Source organism: Schistocerca americana, chromosome 10, assembly GCF_021461395.2.
Source record: "Schistocerca americana isolate TAMUIC-IGC-003095 chromosome 10, iqSchAmer2.1, whole genome shotgun sequence".
NCBI classification, from domain to species: domain Eukaryota; kingdom Metazoa; phylum Arthropoda; class Insecta; order Orthoptera; family Acrididae; genus Schistocerca; species Schistocerca americana.
This window is the reverse complement of record NC_060128.1, coordinates 197,484,978-197,504,608: the sequence shown is the minus strand read 5'-3', so window position 1 is coordinate 197,504,608 and position 19,631 is coordinate 197,484,978. Positions and strand designations below refer to the sequence as shown.

The window sequence follows — 19,631 nt, the reverse complement described above, 5'->3', positions numbered from 1 at the left end:
ATTCATTCAGAGTTTGTTCCTCCGCGTCACACTGTCAAGTTTTAAAAAGACTGCGCGACAGTGTTCGTCAAAAAAGACCCGATTTGTGGCAGGCAGGAGACTGGTTCTTCCACCACGACAACGCACCAGCACACACAGCCATCTCTGTTAGACAATTTTTGGCTCAATACGGCGTGGTTCCGCTGCCCCATGCACCTTACTCGCCTGACCTAGCTCCGTGAGACTTTCCGTTATTTACACGCATTAGAAGGTGCACGAAAGGACACCGATTTGAGAACACTGAAGAAGTCAAAAAAGAAACAAGGGAAGAGCTGTCAGTGATTTCTAAGGATGACTATACAAAAAGTGCTTCGAACAATGGAAGCATCAGCGGGAGAAATTAGTTAGTTGTAATGGAGAATATTTTGAAGGGGATTAGGTTGTTTTGTAAACAATTTAAAAATATGTAGATTTTAAAAAATAATTCCGGATTTTTTTTTGGTACCCCCGTATACACTCCGCAAGCCACCGTAAGGTGCGTAGCGTAGGGTAACCTGGAATACAACTGTCATTTCCTTTCCTGTTCCATATGGAAATATGTCGACGGAAAAACGACTATCTATATGATCCGTATGAGTCCTAATTGGTCTAATATTATCGTCATGGCTGGCGGCCGTAGAAGCGTTCTGCAGTGAGCCTCAAATGCCGCTTTTCTAGATAGTGCTCCTCGACAAGAACGTCGCCTTTCCTCCAGCGATTCCCATTTGAGTTACCGAAGCATCCCCATAACACGTCTTCCATTAATCTGACCCTGGTGCGAATCCCATACACTCAAACAGCGCTCAAGCGTCCTGTATGCAGTCTCCTTTACAAATGAGTCACAGTTCCCTGTAATTGTACTAATAAACTCAAGTCGAATATGCGCCTTTCCTGCTACAATCCTTTCATCTGTATTCCATTTCATGTCGCTTCGCAACGTTACGCCCAGAAATTTAAATGACGTGACTGTGTGCAACAGGACACTACTAATAGTGTGCTGGAAGATTCCGAGTTAGTTTTTCATTCTTATCTGCGTTAACTTACACTTTTCTACATTTAAAGCTGGCTGCCATTCGTCACACCAACCAAAAGTTTTTTGCAAGTCATCTCGTGCCCTCCTACAGTCACTAAAATTGGACACCTTACTGTATGCCGCAGCATCATCAGCGAAGCCGATACCCTTGCCTCTGATGAACACTCGCAGTCGAGGACAGCGTAGTGGATTCTGTTACTTATGAAGTCTTCGAGCCACTCACATATCTGGGAAGCTATTCCGTACGGTCGTACCTTTGTTAAGAGTCTGCACTGCGGCACCGAGTGAAATGCTTCCCGGAAATCTAGGAGTATGGAACCCGCCTGTTGGCCTTCGTCCATGGTTCGCAGGGTATCATGTGACAGAAAGGCAAGATGAGTTTCGCACGAGCGATGGTTTCTAAAGCCACGCTTATTCGTGGACACAGGCCTCTCGGTGTCACGGAAATTAATTGTATTCGAGCTCACAATGTGTTTAAGGATTCTGCATCAAGCCTAACTTAGAGATATTGGCCTGTAAACATGGGGATACGTTCTTTTAGCCTTCTTACTTACACCTGCGCCTTTTTACAATCGCTTGGGACTTTGTGATGGCCGAGCGATTCGCGATAAATGCAAGTTAAGTAAAGTCCCAGTGCTGTAGAGTACTCTTTGTAAAACTGAACTAGGATTCCATCAGGACCTGGCAACTTACTTCCTTCCGTTTGTACTGCCATAGCAGACTGGTCAACGAGTAACTGGACAGAAGCGCTAGACCCGCTTAGCGATTTTCTACATCTACATCTACATTTATAATCCGCAAGCCACCCAACGGTGTGTGGCGGAGGGCACTTTACATGCCACTGTCATTGCCTCCCTTTCCTGTTCCAGTAGCGTGTGGTTCGCGGGAAGAACGACTGCCGGAAAGCCTCCGTGCGCGCTCGAATCTCTCTAATTTTACCATCGTGATCTCCTCGGAAGGTATAAGTAGGGGGAAGCAATGTATTCGATACCTCATCCAGAAACGCACCCTCTCGAAACCTGGACAGTAAGCTACACCGCGATGCAGAGCGCCTCTCTTGCAGAGTCTGCCACTCGAGTTTGCTAAACATCTCCGTAACGCTATCACGCTTACCAAATAACTCTGTGACGGAACGCGCCGCTCTTCTTTGGATGTTCTCTATCTCCTCCGTCAACCCGACGTGGTACGGATCCCACACTGATGAGCAATACTCAAGTATAGGTCGAACGAGTGTTTTGTAAGCCACCTCCTTTGTTGATGGACTACATTTTCTAAGGACTCTCCCAATGAATCTCAACCTGGTACCCGCCTTACCAACAATTAATTTTATATGATCATTTACGAACGAGTGCTCACAGCTGTTAAGGTATGCATTTTAGAGCCCATCTTCACTGAACATTTCTCCTTGTTTTTGTCCATATTGCCACCTCTGAAAGTTGCCTACCCTACAATCTTAGCGACAACAGTACCGGTAAATGTATTCCTCTGTCAGCGGTATCAGAAAGATTTTCGCTTTTAACTTCCGACTCGGTCGTTTCCGGACGGGGTCCCATAACCTCATATTGATAGATTTGCCCTTCTGTATCATCCCTGAAACTTTGTAACGTAACCCCGGAATCACCCCACCCCTGTGCACTTTTCTTGTCACGTCATACGTCTAGAACGCCACTCACGAGGCATTCAACGTCGTATAATGGTCTGTCTCGGCAGTGTCGGTAGCGCTCTTAATCAGAATAACAGAAGAGATAGACATGATCCAGCGAAAAGCAGCGCGATTCGTCATGGGGACATTTAGTCAGCGCGAGAGCGTTACGGAGATGCTGAACAAGCTCCAGTGGCGGACACTTCAAGAAAGGCGTTACGCAATACGGAGAGGTTTATTACCGAAATTACGAGAGAGCACATTCCGGGAAGAGATGGGCAACATATTACTACCGCCCACATATATCTCGCGTAATGATCACAACGAAAAGATCCGAGAAATTAGAGCAAATACGGAGACTTACAAGCAGTCGTTCTTCCCACGCACAATTCGTGAATGGAACAGGGAAGGGGGGATCAGATAGTGGTACAATAAGTACCCTCCGCCACACACCGTAAGGTGGCTCGCGGAGTGTAGATGTAGATGTAGATGAATCGAGACAGCAGAGAACGCGCAGTGCTTCTTGCTCCCGCCATTACGAAATCTCCTAAAAGCAGACTGAATACCGCAAGACGCAGTATATTGAGGTGACAATAGTGAACCAGAAAATCTAAATAGGGAATAAACCAAAGAAGGAACTGAGTAAAATAAACAACAAGGAAACTCAGTTGAAACGGATATTACAAAAACATCTTCATCCCGGAAGTCAGAAGTGTAGAGCATCATAACAGTGTTCTCAGAAGACAAGTGTTGAAACTGTTAAGTTAGTAGCAGATATCAAATCAGAAACATCCAAAATGAAGACAGAACAATTATGACGGAAACCCTAAGATATTAAGGTGGAGGTTAAAACCACAGCTACGGTCAGGATAAGGCTTTTACACTTTCACGGTCATCTGCAAACAATTAATAAAGATAACTCTCGACTTGCCTTTAGCAACGAAGGTGAGAAACAATAGACTAAGGGTCACGATGTTCCAAAGGAAATCTGCATATACTTCAACAGATCTTTAAACACAGAACAATATTATGAAGAGTAATTATCAACCGGATGTTTGCTAAAAAGTCCAGATAATAAGCTGCAGGATGAGGAGACAAATGGAAGAAGGAAGACCGAGAATAGATGACGACATGTTGGAACGAAACAAATACAATACTCGCCGCCGAAGTTCGAGTGCGCTTTGCTGTTTGTCACAAGCAAAACAAGGGAAAAATATGATAATCTACGGTCAGGTAGCGTCCCAGAGTGAAAACGAATGAGAACGAAAATCGTGAGGGTGGCGGGACACGGCGGAGCTGTCATTAATAAAGGCGCGTGGAGCACGACAGTGTGTGACTGGCCGCCACGTGATCAAAAGTATCCGGACACCTGACTGAAAATGACTTACAAGTTCGTGGCGCCCTCCATCGGTATTGCTGGAATTCAATATGGTGTTGGCCCACCCTTAGCCTTGATGAGAGCTTCCACTCTCGCAGGCATACGTTCAATCAGGTGCTGGAAGGTTTCTTGGTGAATGGCAGCTCATTTTTCACGGAGTGCTGCACTGGTGAGAGGTATCGATGTCGGCCGTTGGGGCCTAGCACGACGTCGTCGTTCCAAAACATCCCAAAGGAGTTTTATAGGATCACGTCAGGACTCTGTGCAGGCCAATCCATTACAAAGATGTTATTGTTGTGTAGCCACTCCGCCACAGGCCGTGCATTATGAACAGGTGCACGATCGTGTTGAAAGATGTAGTCCCCATCCTCGAATTGCTCTTAAACAGTGGGAAACAAAAATATGCTTAAAACATCAATGTAGGCCTGTGCTGTGATAGTGCCACGCAAAACAACGAGGAGTGCAAGCCCCTCCATGAAAGACACGACCACACCATAACACCACCGCTTCCGAGTTTTACTGTTGGCACGACACACGCTGGCAGATGACGTTCACCGGGCATTCGCCATACACACACCCTGCCATCGGATCACCAATTTGTGTACAGTGATTCGTCGTTCCACACAACGTTTTTCCACTGTCAGTCGTCGAATGTTTCCCCTCCTTACACCAAGCGAGGCGTGGTTTGCCATTTACCGGTGTGATGCGTGGCTTATGAACAGCCGCTCGACCACAAAATCGAAGTTTCCTCACCTTCCGCCTAACTGTCATAGTACTTGCAGTGGATCCTGACGCAGTGTGGAATTCCTGTGTGATGGTCTGGATAAATGTCTACCTATTACACATTATGACCCTCTTCAACTGACGGCGGTCTCTGTCAGTCAACAGACGAGGTCGGCTTGTACGCTTTTGTGGTGTACGTGTCCCTTCACGTTTCCACTTCACTATCACATCGGAACCAGTGGACCTAGGGATGATTAGGAGTGTGACACCCAATCACCTGACCACGTTCGAAGTCCGTGAGTTCCGCGGAGCGCCCCATTCTGCTCTCTCACGACGTCTAATGACTACTGCGGTCGCTGATCTGGACTACCTGGCAGTAGGTGGCAGCACAATGCACCTAATATGAAAAACGTATGTTTCTGTGGGTGTCTGGATATTTTAGGTCACATAGTGTAGGTGTTCTTTGTACTCACTCACTCTGGCTTGCGCCCCTCGCATTTGACCGCCTGGCTTACCTGCAAAAAACGAAACAAAAAATTTAATTGTGATTCAAGGTTACTCGGGCGTACAGTGCATTTCATATTTCTGTAGTTTACAACAGATAGAACTACAAGCCAGAGTACCGACAGGTGACATGTTGCACTCGCTAGGAGAAGAGGCAAGATAAACGCAAGAATGGCGTGGACTAGCTCTGCACAGTAAAACTCTTTCACGTGTGTAACGACGAGCTACTTACGCACAATAGTGGCTCGTGTGAACGCTGACAGAAGTACTGGTACCGCACTAGTAGTCGCCAACACTGCAAACTAACTTCCATTTTGCCGATATCTGACAAAAAAAAGCACTAAGCTTTTGTGCTAAAGCAGCAAGGTTTTGGCACAATTAGTTAAGAGACGTTTGCGTGTGCGGACGACTTGTACACTGCCTTCCGAAATCTTCCACCAGTCGCCTCGCTCAGGTGGCCGCCTTTAACCCCGAGCTGCGACTGGACTGTGAGCGGTACTCCCGGATCAGAGATAGTCTGCCCGTGCCGTTGAACAACGAAACTGTGTCACAGGAATTGAAAACCAACACAAACGAAAGGCCGATACGTAAACAAAAAAGAAACGGAAATGTCGTAAGGAAATACCATTCAACAAAAATTGTTAATAGGCACTTACCTATGAAGGGGGAGGGAGAGAGAGAGAGAGAGAGAGAGAGAGAGAGAGAGAGAGAGAGAATCCTTTGTCTAGATAAAGCGCCACTGTAACCTCGACCACCTCCTTTATCACTCCGCCGCCAGCAATAGGACACCGCTACCTCCGTATTTCAGTCCGTGGTTATTACAGGTGAGTCGGTGTTGCGCGATAAGTGATCCAGCTGACTGCTCGAGTGCGGCGTAACCAACGCACATCCGCGCGGCACGCGACGTGTACTCAGAGACGTACGTTCTCTCTCACGCAACAGAGTGAACCCACAAACCGGTAAACCACCAACTTCGTGAAGATGGCATGAAGTATCACGTTCAACACAACTGTTTGTGGCCCCATAAAGCAACATTGTCTGTGATGGTTCTACCCACAAAATTTGAGCAATTGGCGAAAAATTGTCACGTTCATATTGTCTAAAGAGACGACAGGTACCGTAACAATTACGCGAAGACTGTGAGAACCGCACGTCGATACTGGATTGCGCACAGGTTTTTAAAGTCTGGCTGCACCACACACTGCTGCTGGCTCTTCTAGCAGCTCAGCTCACACCCCTTTTTTTCGGATGAATCCAGGTTCTGTTTACAGGATCGTGATGGTCGCATCCGTGTTTGGCGACATCGCGGTCAACGCACATTGGAAGCGTGTACTCGTCATCACCATACTGGTGTATCACCCGGCGTGATGGTATGGGGTGCCATTGGTTACACGTCTCGGTCACCTCTTGTTCGCGTTGACGGCACTTTGAACATTGGACGTTACATTTCAGACGTGTTACGACCCGTGTGTCTCTACCTTTCATTCTATCCCTGCATTTCAGCAGGATTATGCACGACCGAATGTTGCAGGTCCTGTACGGGCGTTTCTGCCCTGGCCAGCACATTCTCCAGATGTCTCACCAATTGAAAATGTCTGGTCAATGGTGGCCGAGCAACTGGCTCGTCACAATACGCCAGTCACTACTCTTGATGAACTGTGGTATCTTGTTGAAGCTGCATGGGCAGCTGTACCTGTACACGCCATCCAAGCTCTGTTTGACTCAATGCCCAGGGGTATCAAGGCCGTTATTACGGCGAGAGGTGGTTGTTCTGGGTACTGATTTCTCAGGATCTATGCACCCCAATTGCGTGAAAATGTAATCACATGTCAGTTCTAGTATAATATATTTGTCGAATGAATACCCGTTTATCATCTGCATTTCTTCTTGGAGCACCAATTTGAACGGCCAGTAGTGTATAAAAATGTCAACAGCGATTATGCTGGACAGTAAACTAGTTATGTAGTAAAATAGTACTGGCAACAAAAACCTGACGTTGCAAAGTTTTCAGTTGGCGCCTTGTTGTTTACACATGTCGCTGCTGCGAGTGCGGCGGCCATTGTGGCGGTTTCCGCGGTTACGGCGGCTGGCGGCGCGCGTGTGCTGGACGAGCCAACTGCCGGTCGGTCAGCGAGTGAGGGCGAGGTCGAGCGCGGCTCAGGCTGGGGCCGGGGTCCCAGGGGCGACCGACGCACCCGGCAGCTGGGATGGGCGCCAACTGGAGCTTCGAGCTGCAGGACATCCTGAGCTGGCTGGCCGCCCCACACAACACGGTACGTACCGCGTGTAGGCTGCCGCTCCGCTACACACACCCCTCCCAGCGTCACCACCACCATCATAATACCGCGACAGGCATTAGTCTAGAACCGCGGTCGGCAAACGACCCGCGACTGTTTCACAAATACAGCTCTTACCACCCCGAATTATCTCAACCACACTCATGCTTATAAATTAAGGATAACTGCATAATGTGGTGGCACACAACGTGGCACTACACAGAACTGGCGCTAACAGCATAGTTACATAGGGAACACACACGAAACACAGATCCGCAAGTCCACGGTACTGGTGATAAGTCTGTTTGCTGCGCATGTACCCCGACATCAATATGGGATATGATCACCATGCACACGTACACAGGCCGCACAAGGGGTTGGCATACTCTGGATCGGGTGGTCGAGCAGCTGCTGGGGTATATCCTCCCATTCTTGCACCAGTGCCTGTCGGAGCTCCTGAAGTGTCGTAGGGGATTGAAGACCTGCAGAGATACGTCGACTGAGAGCATCCCAGACGTGCTCGATGGGGTTTACGTCTGGAGAACAGGCAGGCCACTCCATTCGCCTGATATCTTCAGTTTCAAGGTACTCCTCCACGATGGCAGCTCGGTACGGCTGTGCATTATCATCCCTGAAAAGGCGGACAGCCTGCTGCAAAATGACATCCCGATGCAACTGACCTGTTACAGTTCTTCTGTCAAACACATGCAGGCGTGTACGTGCACCAAACATAACCCCACCCCACACCATCAAACCACGACCTCCATACAGGTCCCTTTCAAGGACATTAAGCGGTTGGTATCTGGTTCCTGGTTCACACCAGATGAAAACCCGGCGAGAATCACCGTTCAGACTATACTTGGACTATTCCGTGAACTTAACCTGGGACCACTGTTCCAATGACCATGTACTTGACACCAGGCTTTACGGGCTCTCCTGTGACCAGAGCTCAGTAGAATGCACCTTGCAGCTCTCCGGGCGAATAAATCGTGTCTGTTCAGTCGTATGTAGACTGTGTGTCTGGAGACAACTGTTCCAGTGGCTGCGGTAAGGTCCCGAGCGAGGCTACCTGCAGTACTCCGTGGCCATCTGCGGGTGGTGAGATATTGGTCTTCTTGTGGTGTTGTGTACTGTGGGCGTCCCGTACTGTAGTGCCTGCACACATTTCCTATCTACTGGAATCCTTGCCATAATCTTGAGATGGCAATTTGTGGCACATGGAGGGCCCATGCTACGACCTTCCTGCGTTTGACCAGCCTCCAGTCTTCCTAATATTCTGCCCCTCATAACGTCATCAATATGTGTTCTTTGAGACATTTTGAACACAGAGTCACCATTAGCACGTCTGATAAAGGCTGCACCGCACTCTGACATGCACCAACACACCTCTGCGTATGTGGACTGCTGTCAGCGCCACAGTGTGACGACCACAGGTCAAATGCACCACATGGTCATAACCTGAGGTGATTGAACAAACTAACGTAACCGTATTTCTAACAAAAGAAAATAGTCTATTATGAACTCACTTTCCAACTGGGCGTGTCCTGCAGTGATTCTTTAGTAAAACAATCACTATGTCCAAACCTAAACCCGCTCAATACGTTTAAAATAACGAATTGTAGGTGTAAATAAACCACACCGATCCGAACATGAGGGCCATACCGAAATCCAAAACCTCTCGATGCAGTTGTCGAAAAATCGGCAGGAGGACCGATCGGTAACAGCTCTCAGATGCTTATTGAACAGGAACCTCGCATAAAGAACCGAAAATGACGACACTACCGAGGCTAACCTACTGCACCGATCGGTATGAACTATACAGAATGGGGTCCTGGAGCTGCAGCTGCACTTCCTCCTCTTCTATGTTGACAGCCATCCTGTCAGAGTTGGTGTTACAGTCATGAAAGTGTCCACCACAATGACCGGCCAGTGAAGCCTTGAGTGGGGTGGGGGGGGGGGGGCATCCTAGAGCAGCGAGTCAGTGCTTCGGTTTGAGGGGCAACGTCCTAGACATCTGGTATTGGCAGCCATATCCAGTACCAGCAGTTCTGGGACTGTGTACTTGGGGTCAGTGTGGGCAGCTGGACGCTCCGGCAGGCGGCGCTGTCCGAGCTGGTGGACGCGGTGGTGGCCGGCGCGGTGGTGGAGCTGGTGGTGGAGGAGCTGGGCTCCCGGCTGGCCGGCGTCCGCAGGAGGACGCGGCTCAGGCGCCGGCGGCGGCGCCGCGTCAAGCTCTGCAGGTAGGTAGGTAGTAGCCCTAGGCGCCCACTGGCCCTCTGCTACTGGCGAGGGGTCACACTCTGTATGTACACCTTCAGTACACCATTAAAACAACGTGGCGTGCCAGCAGTAAGGTCCACCACTCTGGCAATTCCGAGAAAACGGGTGTCTTACGTAAATGATGTGTCTGTGCGCAGGTGCGACGTTAGAAAACATGCTTGTCGAGTGGTTAGCGTTCGAGCTACATAAATACGAACGTATATGAGGCGACGGTTCGACTCCCGCTCAAACTTAATTTTTAATCTATTTTTTTTCATCACATGTCATATTATTTAATTCGTATGACATTTGACAGGTATTATAATTAAAAACCGTGTATTTGCACGAACCTTTAGTGAATTTCACGTTATTTGTTTACTTACTACTTTCAATTAAATTTAATTACTAGAACAAAGATATTTATAACTATGTACAAGTAAATGAAGAAACGCATAGCGTTTCCCTGAAAATGTATGCCTGTCGTGATTTGCGAAATCCCTTATACAGGCAATCTGGTAAGGTGCCCAGAACTACTTTGCACGTCGACGCTTCGAGCTGCAGACACAGAGGCGGGCCCCATTTGGCAGTTAATATGCGTAGCAGTGAGACGTAGGTAATGTAGCGAGAACGAACGGTGTAGGTGCGATTTTTTTTAATATCAGAGAATTTACACTCGTACTACAAAAATGAAGGTTTGACCATGACTCGAACCGTCGTTTCACACACGTTCGTCTTACGATGCTCGGACGCTAACCACACGACCCTCATGAAGTGTAACGTCCGGCACCTGCGCACATTTACATCAGTTACATGACAGACGCGTAAAACTTCTCTCGCTATTTTCTCGGGGCTGCCACAGTAGTGCACCTTACTACTTGCACCTTATGTTATTTTAATGGCCTGCTAAAGGTGGACAAAGTTTCAAGTAAATCTGTGATTCCAATGTCATGGCCTCCCGTTGTGAGATGTGATCTTGCTACAGTTCCAAGCTATCCACGGAGATGAACTCTCCTCAGGTCCAACAAAATCGGTTGTTGTTCCGAAAAGGCAGTGGCATCGTGCGCGACGTAACTGATTAGGTCCGACACGTCACTCGCCGCCAGAGAGAGGCATTCACAAGTCTGTAGCAGGCGGCAATGCGGCACTGCATCAGCCGCGTCGATGCGCCGAGGTCGCTGTCGGCCATATCAATTCCGGTCGCCACTGGGATGCTACACGAACACCAGACTCATACCGCGCTTGGTGCGCCGTGAACAACAGCTTCTTAGCAGGATACATAATGGTTTAGTCGCTACGTAAATCATGTTTGAGAGATTTGTGTGTGTTTCCATTTGCAGCATGTCATGATTTATGGGACTGGCCGAGTGCATTACGTCCGAAGACCGCAAGTAAGTAAAAATTGAAAAGTCACGTAGCACCCTCGACAAGAGATAAATAATTGACAATCTTACATGTTTAGATGTCTGTTTCCAAAATCAATATTTATACACACACAGCCACATAATGTAAACATGTAGGATTTGCTTTTAAACATTTAAAAGACAGGAACTCTGAGTGTGTTCAGATATGGATAAATTGATTACGCAAAAAATACAGCTACAGGGCGCAATCCGCAAGGCGCAGTCTTGGACTGTAGCGCATGGTTTTCAGTTTTCGGCTGCCAAGACCCGCGTTATGCATTTCTGCCGGCGCCGAACGGTCCATCCTGAGCTGCGGTTTTATCTTGACGGCGAACTTCTTGCTGTGGTGGAGACCCACAGGTTTTTGGGTGTACTTTTTGATGCCCGGTTGACTTGGCTGCCTCATATTCGGCAGCTTAAACAGGCATGTTGGCGGCATCTAAATGCTCTGCGATGCTTGAGCCACACCAGCTGGGGCGCCGACCGATCTACTCTCCTACGGCTCTACCAGGCGTTAATCCAGTCTCGTCTGGAGTACGGGAGCCTGGTTTATGGCTCAGCATCCCCATCTGCGCTGCGGGTACTGGACCCAATCCTCCACAGCAGGGTACGCCTTGCCACAGGTGCTTTCCGTACCAGCCCTGTGGACAGCATACTGGTGGAGGCAGGTGTTCCTCCACTGCGGTTACGGCGCCAACGTTTGCTGGCCGCTTATGCTGCCCATGTTTTCAGCTTGCCCGGGAATCCTAACTATCGGCTACTATTCCCAGAGTCGCACGTCTATCTTCCAGAACGTCGACCCAGGGCTGGCAGTACGATCGCGGTCCGCGTCCGAGAGCTTCTCTCCGGGCTTGGGGCTTTACCTCTTTCGCCTCCTTTCCGGGCACCTCTGCGTACACCCCCATGGTGTGTTCCTCGCCCTTGCCTTCGGCTCGACTTGGCACAGGGCCCGAAGGACTCAGTCCCTCCGGAGGCCTTCCGCTGCCGCTTTCTTTCCCTCCTTGCAATGAATCTGGCGTTGCGTACACTGACGGCTCGATGGTTGCTGGTCGTGTCGGTTATGCGCTAACTCTAGGGGACCATTCCGAACAACGTTCAATGCCGGCTGGCTGCAGCGTTTACACTGCTGAGCTGGTCGCCAGCTCCTGATCGGGTGAGTCCTTCGTGATCTGTAGCGATTCCCTGAGTGGTTTACGAGCTCTCGACCAGTGTTTCCCTCGTTCTCGTCTAGTGATGGCTATCCAGGAGTCCCTGCATACTCTCGCCCGTTGCGGCCGCTCTGTGGTCTTTGTGTGGACCCCCGGTCATGTCGGTATCCCGGGCAATGAACATGTTGACCGCCTGGCGAAAGAGGCCACCAGGCAACCATCTCTGGATGTTGGCCTCCCAGAGACTGATTTGCGAGCGGTCCTCCGCCGAAAAGTTTTTGCGCTTTGGGACGCTGAATGGCGCGATCGGATCACGCACAATAAACTCCGTGCCATTAAGGAGACGACGACTGTGTGGCGGTCATCCACGCGAGCCAACCTCAGGGACTCAGTCGTCCTTTGTCGGCTCCGCATTGGCCACTCCCGGTTGACACACAGTTACTTACTGCGTCGGGAGGACCCTCCTCTGTGTCGCTGCCGGGCGGCTTTGACAGTGGCCCACATTTTGCTGGCCTGCCCCCTTTTAGCTGTGGTCAGGCAGACATTTGCGCTGCCTGATACGCTCCCTGCCCTTTTAACTGATGACCCTGCTATGGCTGGCTTAGTTCTACGTTTTATTCGGACAGGGGTTTTTTATCATTTAATATGAATGTTTATGTTTTATTTTATTGTTTTGTGTTGATTCTGGCCTTTGGCCTACGGTTTTAAACTGAGTTTTTAGTGTATTCTCGGTGGTTGGCTTTTCCTTTTTTTATTCTATGGTCGGCCAACCACCGCCACACTCCGTGTGATTTTAATTTGTTATGTCTGTTCTTTGTCTGAGTTTTTCTTGTCCTGTGTTGTCTGTTGTCTCTATTATCCGTTTTTTACTCTGTATAGTAGTTTTTGAGTTTTGCAACAAGGGACCGATGACCGTTGCAGTCTGGTCCCTTTAATCCCACAAACCAACCACGTACGGTGCGGGCAACGGCCTTGCCGCAGTGGATACACCGGTTCCCGTGAGATCACCGAAGTTACGCGCTGTCGGGCGTGGCCGGCACTTGGATGAGTGACCATCCAGCCGCCATGCGCTGTTGCCATTTCTCGGGGTGCACTCAGCCTCGTGATGCCAATTGAGGAGCTACTCGACCGAATAGTAGCGGCTCCGGTCACAGAAAACCATCATAACGACCGGGAGAGCGGTGTGCTGACCACACGCCCCTCCTATCCGCATCCTCCACTGAGGATGACACGGCGGTCGCATGGTCCCGATGGGCCACTTGTGGCCTGAAGGCGGAGTGCTTTATGTACGGTGCGCTCTTAATGTGTTTACACCAATGCCTGTGCTCCACACTCAACTGTACAACCTTAATACAAACTGCATGCACGATGAAACAGCCGCACACAGCGATGGCAAACATAGCGCAGTTCACTCTGATGCCTGCGCCAGCAGGAGGAGGAAGCAAACAGAGAAAGCTGAACATCGATTAAAGAAGCACAGAACGTAATTCCATCAGTGACTGCATAAAACTGTTACCAGACTCTGAAAATGCGGCTCTGGACTGGAATATAACGCCCCTACCGCTTTTCGGGCGTGGAGGTGGACCAAATGAAATTTTTCGTGGTCGCCGTTACTTATCTCTATTAACTGTCTGACTGGACCGTGTAGCTATATCTTGAAGCAACAGACTCCTTTCCCAAAGACGCCAACTCCATCCCAGATACCAGTCACTCGAAAATAAATTCACATTGTGATTCTTTAATGCACATGTATTCCACCTCCGAAATACACGATGGTCACTGAAAAAGTCATGGCAACTGTTCTTTGTGTCGAAAATGGTAACGAATTAAAAGATCCTGAAATAAACAAATGGAAAGGTAGTTCATATGTAAGCATTACGCGTAGGAAGAGGAATCATTACCCTCACCGCCATAAAAGAACAGCACGAGAAGAAATACGAAACAAATTTTGTCCTCTCAAACGTGCTTTACTATCAATTGCAACAGTACGCAATAGTAAAAGGCAGGAACGCGGACCTGTGACATCTGAAGAGTCCCTCGAAATAGTCTCCCAATGAATCCATTACGGGCCGGCCGGTGTGGCCGTGCGGTTCTAGGCGCTTCAGTCTGGAACCGCGGGACCACTACGGTCGCAGGTTCGAATCCTGCCTCGGGCATGAATGTGTGTGATGTCCTTAGGTTAGTTAGGTTTAAGTACTTTCTAAGTTCTAGGGGACTGATGACCACAGATGTTAAGTCCCATAGTGCTCAGAGCCATTTTTTGAATCCATTACGCACTGCCAACGCTGTGGAAAACGCCGAATACCCGTGGCCTCACCATTAGCGAATCGTCGGATCTCACACGTCACTGCCGTGGCAATGTCTTCGCGCGTTCTGAAGCGACTTTCACGCAATGCCTGCTTCAGTTTCTGTATGAAGTCATAATCGCAAGGCGGCGAACATGGTGGATGCTGCAGTACTTGCCATCCCCATCGCACGAGCAGATCCCGCACACACGCTGCCGTATGGGCTCTCGCGTTGTCCTGGAGAATTAATGCACCGTGTAGGCATGCGGGACGTTCTGCTGTGGTAAGTGTCGCTGCAGGAAGGTGTGACGGTAGTAGCGCGCAATAACAGTTTGCCCGTGTTGGACGAAATGGCGCGAAGTTACTCCCCTCATGTCACAGAGTGTGATGACCATTAACTCGACAGGAGAGGGACTGCGACGAAATTTCTGCTGGCTGCGTGGTGAACGTGGATGACGCCACTCCGCGGCCTGATGTTTCAATTGTGGCTCATAGGCGCTGTCCCGAAGTTCACCTAGCGCGCTACATGCACACGACGTGTCCACATTTCCACTTCACTTAGTGCATGAGGCACCCGCTTTGCACCATCTTTACACATGAAACTTCCTGGCAGTTTAAACTGATGGTTCGATGGTTGCTAGTCGTGTCGATTATGCTCTTACTCTAGGGATCATTATGAGCAACACTCACTGCCCGCTGGCTGCACCGTTTTCACTGCCGAGCTGGTCGCCATCTCTCGCGCCCTAGAGTATATCCGCTCCCGCTCAGGTGAGTCCTTCGTAATCTTAGTGACTCCCAGAGGGGTTTACGAGCTGTCAACCAGTGCTTCCCTCGCTCTCGTCTGGTAATGGCTGTCCAGGAGTCCCTGCATACTCTTGCCCGTTGCGGCCGCTCTGTGGTCTTTGTGTGGACCCCAGGCCATGTTGGGATTCCCGGCAATGAACATGTTGACACGCTGGCCAAACAGGCTGTCGGTGCACCAGCCTTGGAGATTGGCCTTTCGGAGAGTGACAGAAGGTACTTCGCACCTGGGGGTGAAGAATGGCGCGCCCTGCCTTTACCCAACAAACTTCGGGTCATCAAGGAGGCTACTGGTGCGGGGTGGTCCTCCTTGCGGGTGTATCGCAAGGACTCTGTTGTCCTCTGCCAACTGCGCCGCGAGGACCCACCTTTATGTCGCTGCGGGTCAGCTTTGACGGTGGTCCACGTCTTGTCGGACTGCCCGCTTATAACTCCGCCCAGGCAGACGTTTGCGCTGCCTGATACGCTTCCTGCACTTTTATCAGATGACGTTGCGGTGGCAGACCTATTTTTAGTTTTATTCGTGCACGGGGTTTCTATCGCTTGATCTGTTTGTCCTTTTTTGTGCTGAGCGTGGCCTTTGGCCTACGATTTTAGACTGGTGTTCTTAGCGTGTTTCTTGGTGGTTGGATTTTCCTTTTTTGTTTCTATGGTTGGCCAGCCACTGTCACGCTCGGTGTGATTTTAATTCCTTTTTTTCTAGTCTCTGTCTGTGTCTTTCTTCTCCTGTGACGTCTCTTGTCATCTACATTGTTTGTTTTTATTCTTTGTGGGTGTTTCAAGTTCGTGGAAAAAGGAACCAATGGCCCTAGTAGTCTGGTCCCTTCAATCCCACAAACCAACCAGTCAACCAAAACTGTGTACCGGACCGAGGCTCGAACTCGGGACCTCTGCCTTTCGCGAGCAAGTGCTCGCCCAGGGTGTGGGTAAGCCATTCCTCCGCAATATCTTGTCTTCCAGGACTGATAGCCTTGCAAGATCTTCTGTGACGTTTGTAAGGTAGAACACACTGTACTGTCGAAAGTAAAGCTTTGAGGCAGCGGCGCGAGTCGTGCTGGGGTCGCTGACTAGTAGAGCACTTGCCAGCGAAAAGCAAAGATCCTGAGTTCGTCTCGGTCTGGCACACAGTTTTAATATCCCAGGAAGTTTTACACCAGCGCAGACTCCACTGCAGAGTGAAAATTCATTCGGAAAACATGTGTGACCCGTAGCGTAAAATCCTGTACATCGCTGTCTTCTCAATACCAGTAGGGCGCTACAATTCCTGCACCGTCCATCTTCTGTCATTCTCGGAGCACTGGCTGATTTGGGCAGGAGCACAGTCCGTATGATCCGCCGACAGGCCGCCGGATCTGTGCACGCCGGCCGCTGCAGCCCTGCCACGCCTGAGAATGCACCTAACCACCGAGGTAACTGTCTGGTACGGCGGAGCAGCGTTTCCTACCGCTTCCACAACTCCTCGTGGCACTGCCTCGCATTCCTTACACAGCGAACTGCAATCATTATCTAAGAGAGAGGTGTTCAAGTCGGGTAACACCCATGCTGAATGGCTGCTCAGCTCACACCGTGGTCTCCCTTCACGCTCTGTTCTCCTGGACAGGGCTGCGATCTAGCGTCACGTCCCGTCACGTTACTGTGGATTTGTGGGGAGACTCCTGATGCCATGGAATGCGCCTGGTTTATAATGCACTGTGTACTGTTGCAACTGACAGTAAAACACGTCTGCCATGACAAACTTTTTTTCTTCTTCATCTTTTCATCTTCTTTATCTTTATGGCTTTGTGCGTGTTCATCTATCTCCCTACTTGTAATTGGTTTGGTTTTGTTTTGTTTTAGGCCGCAAAAACAATGTTGTCATATGTGGTAAACTTCCGTTTGCATATTTCAGAATTGTTTAATTCGTTACTATTTCGAGACAAAAATAGTTGCCATGAGCTTTGCAATGACCCTCGTACATTTCACGTTAAATGGAACACAGCTCACAGTACATACTAGCCTTTGTCATTTCCCTCCGTACGTCTTCTACGAGTTTTCCTTTGCAAGTGACGACATGACCGATGCCTTAAACGGTGAATCTCCGAGGTGGGACGCCGATTTCGTGGAATAATTGTACCGACCAGCAGGAAATCCTGGTGCACATCCCTCCTGCCTTGCAAATACGTTGCGTCCACTTTTACTCTCTAGACATGGACAAAAGAAACAGAAAATTTCCCGCACAATATGCGGTTCCGAAATAAACACTTATTTACCAAAGAACGAGAATGCTTGTTGAGGGTATCGACTATCCCTCGTCAGTTAGAGAAACAGATGGAATAATACGGCACTTTCTCCAAAGCGATATGTTACACCTTAGGGTGTAAGTAAAGGTCTAATTAACTTTTTTGTCGTCATGCTACAGTAGATTTGTATCGCCATATGTAATTAGTTTCACACTGCTGAGAATTTTGTTCCAGCACGTCACAACGTTATATTGGGTCCCAATATCCAACGCCAGTACCATCGAATTTCCAGTATTGAACTTTTCTTTTTTTTTTTAGCCACAGAGTATGTTACTTAGTGGTTGGCTGCTTTCAGAACGTTTTGACAATCAGCATATGTCGAAATAGCCATCGAAATGAATAATATCTGAACAGTGTAAAGCTCAAAGTAATAAAAATATTACAAGCATGGTGAAAGTGAACGGAAAGAAGTCAGAGAAATTCAAGGTGAAGACTGAAGTGCGAGAGACATACTGCCTCTGCTGCACCCCTCTGTGTAACCTGGTTCTGGAGAGAGCAGTGACGGAGGTATCGAGCCTGCAGACAGGAATACACCCGGGTAGAACAATCAATACCCTGGCTTATCCGGATGATGTAGTTGTAATAGCACAGAATGAGCAAGATCTGGTTCAGATGGCACGATTGTTAATGGAAGAGGGAATGACAGGAAGCTTGAACGTAAACACAGGTAAGACCAAAAACACTGTTGTGAGCAGAGAGAACGACGAAAAAACTTTAGATGTGTATGGTAAAATATTTGAAAGGGTAAGAGAGTTCAGCTATCTTGGGGCAGTGCTCAGTGAAAGGAACGAGATAGACCATGAAATGATGGCAAGAATCCAGGCAGGAAACAGGTCAAGGTTTGCAGTCAGAAAGCTGCTGAAGTCCCGGCTTCTATCGCGATCCACTAAGATGATTAGGAGCTACAGGACAGTAACACGACCTGTCGTCCTGTACGGAGCAGAGACCTGGACTATGATGAAGAAGACAGAAAGAAAACTTCTGACGTTTGAGAACGCTGTTCTGAGACAGATTTTTGGGCCAGAATAGGATGGGCACGACTGGAGAAAAAGGAAAAACCGCGAACTGCAAGAGCTCTACAAGCCGCCGGAGATGGTGGATGTGATTAGGGAGAGTAGACTGAGTTGGTGCGGGCACCTGAGCGGCGAGAAGGCCAGATGACCAGCCAGGCAGATGGGGTGACAGGATGAGAGAGAATACGTGTAAGATAGGACTACACGGACCGAGGAAGATGAGGAGGCCGGTAGGCGAGGCCAGGGGCCCTATTCTACATCTTTCTGACATTTTGCCGATCGGTTCGGTGCGCGAGCGCACCAATCGGTCTTGTTTTCGAAGGAGAGTCCCAACATTATTCTGTAAGGATTTCAGACTACAGCTTGTGTGGCCAACCTAGTTAGTAAAGCGCAATGGCTTCATTACAGATTTTCACTAAGCCCGTGGTCGCAGTCGTCGTCGAAATTCTGCAGGTAGCACTGTGTGACGTCACGTGTGGCAGGCGGTGCGGCGCGATACACAAGACGGGCGCGTGCACGCGGCCTGAGCGGGCGGCGCCGGTGGCTGGGGAGCGGTGCGCCATCTGCCTGGAGGCGGTGGGGGCGGCCGGGGGCGGCACTGGGGACGCCGTGGTGCTGCGGTGCGGCCACGCCTTCCACTACGGGTGCGTGGTGCCGTGGTGCCGCTGGCGGGGCTCGTGTCCGCTGTGCAGGCGCCGCCTCCAAGTGCCGGACTAGGCCGCCACCCCAGCAGCTCGTCTCACCGTACCCCGCAGAAGAATACAGCCAGTCCAAACATTTCAGTGCATTAAACTGTGTATGTCGGCGGTCGCACTGTATTTGGAAATGTTGAATGTCGTATCTTCAAGAACGTACTGAACTCTTTTCGTTAG

The 19,631-nt window shown here is 49.4% G+C and overlaps 1 protein-coding gene across 1 annotated transcript; it reads left to right on the top strand.

Annotated features, from left to right (window-relative positions):
* The first annotated feature begins 7,505 nt into the window (after positions 1-7,505).
* On the top strand, positions 7,506-19,476 carry LOC124552386 (RING-H2 finger protein ATL64-like). The gene is made up of 3 exons (XM_047126649.1): positions 7,506-7,571; positions 9,585-9,814; positions 19,242-19,476. The coding sequence occupies exons 1-3, from the start codon at positions 7,506-7,508 to the stop codon at positions 19,474-19,476; spliced, it is 531 nt and encodes a 176-aa protein (XP_046982605.1).
* Positions 19,477-19,631: the final 155 nt, after the last annotated feature.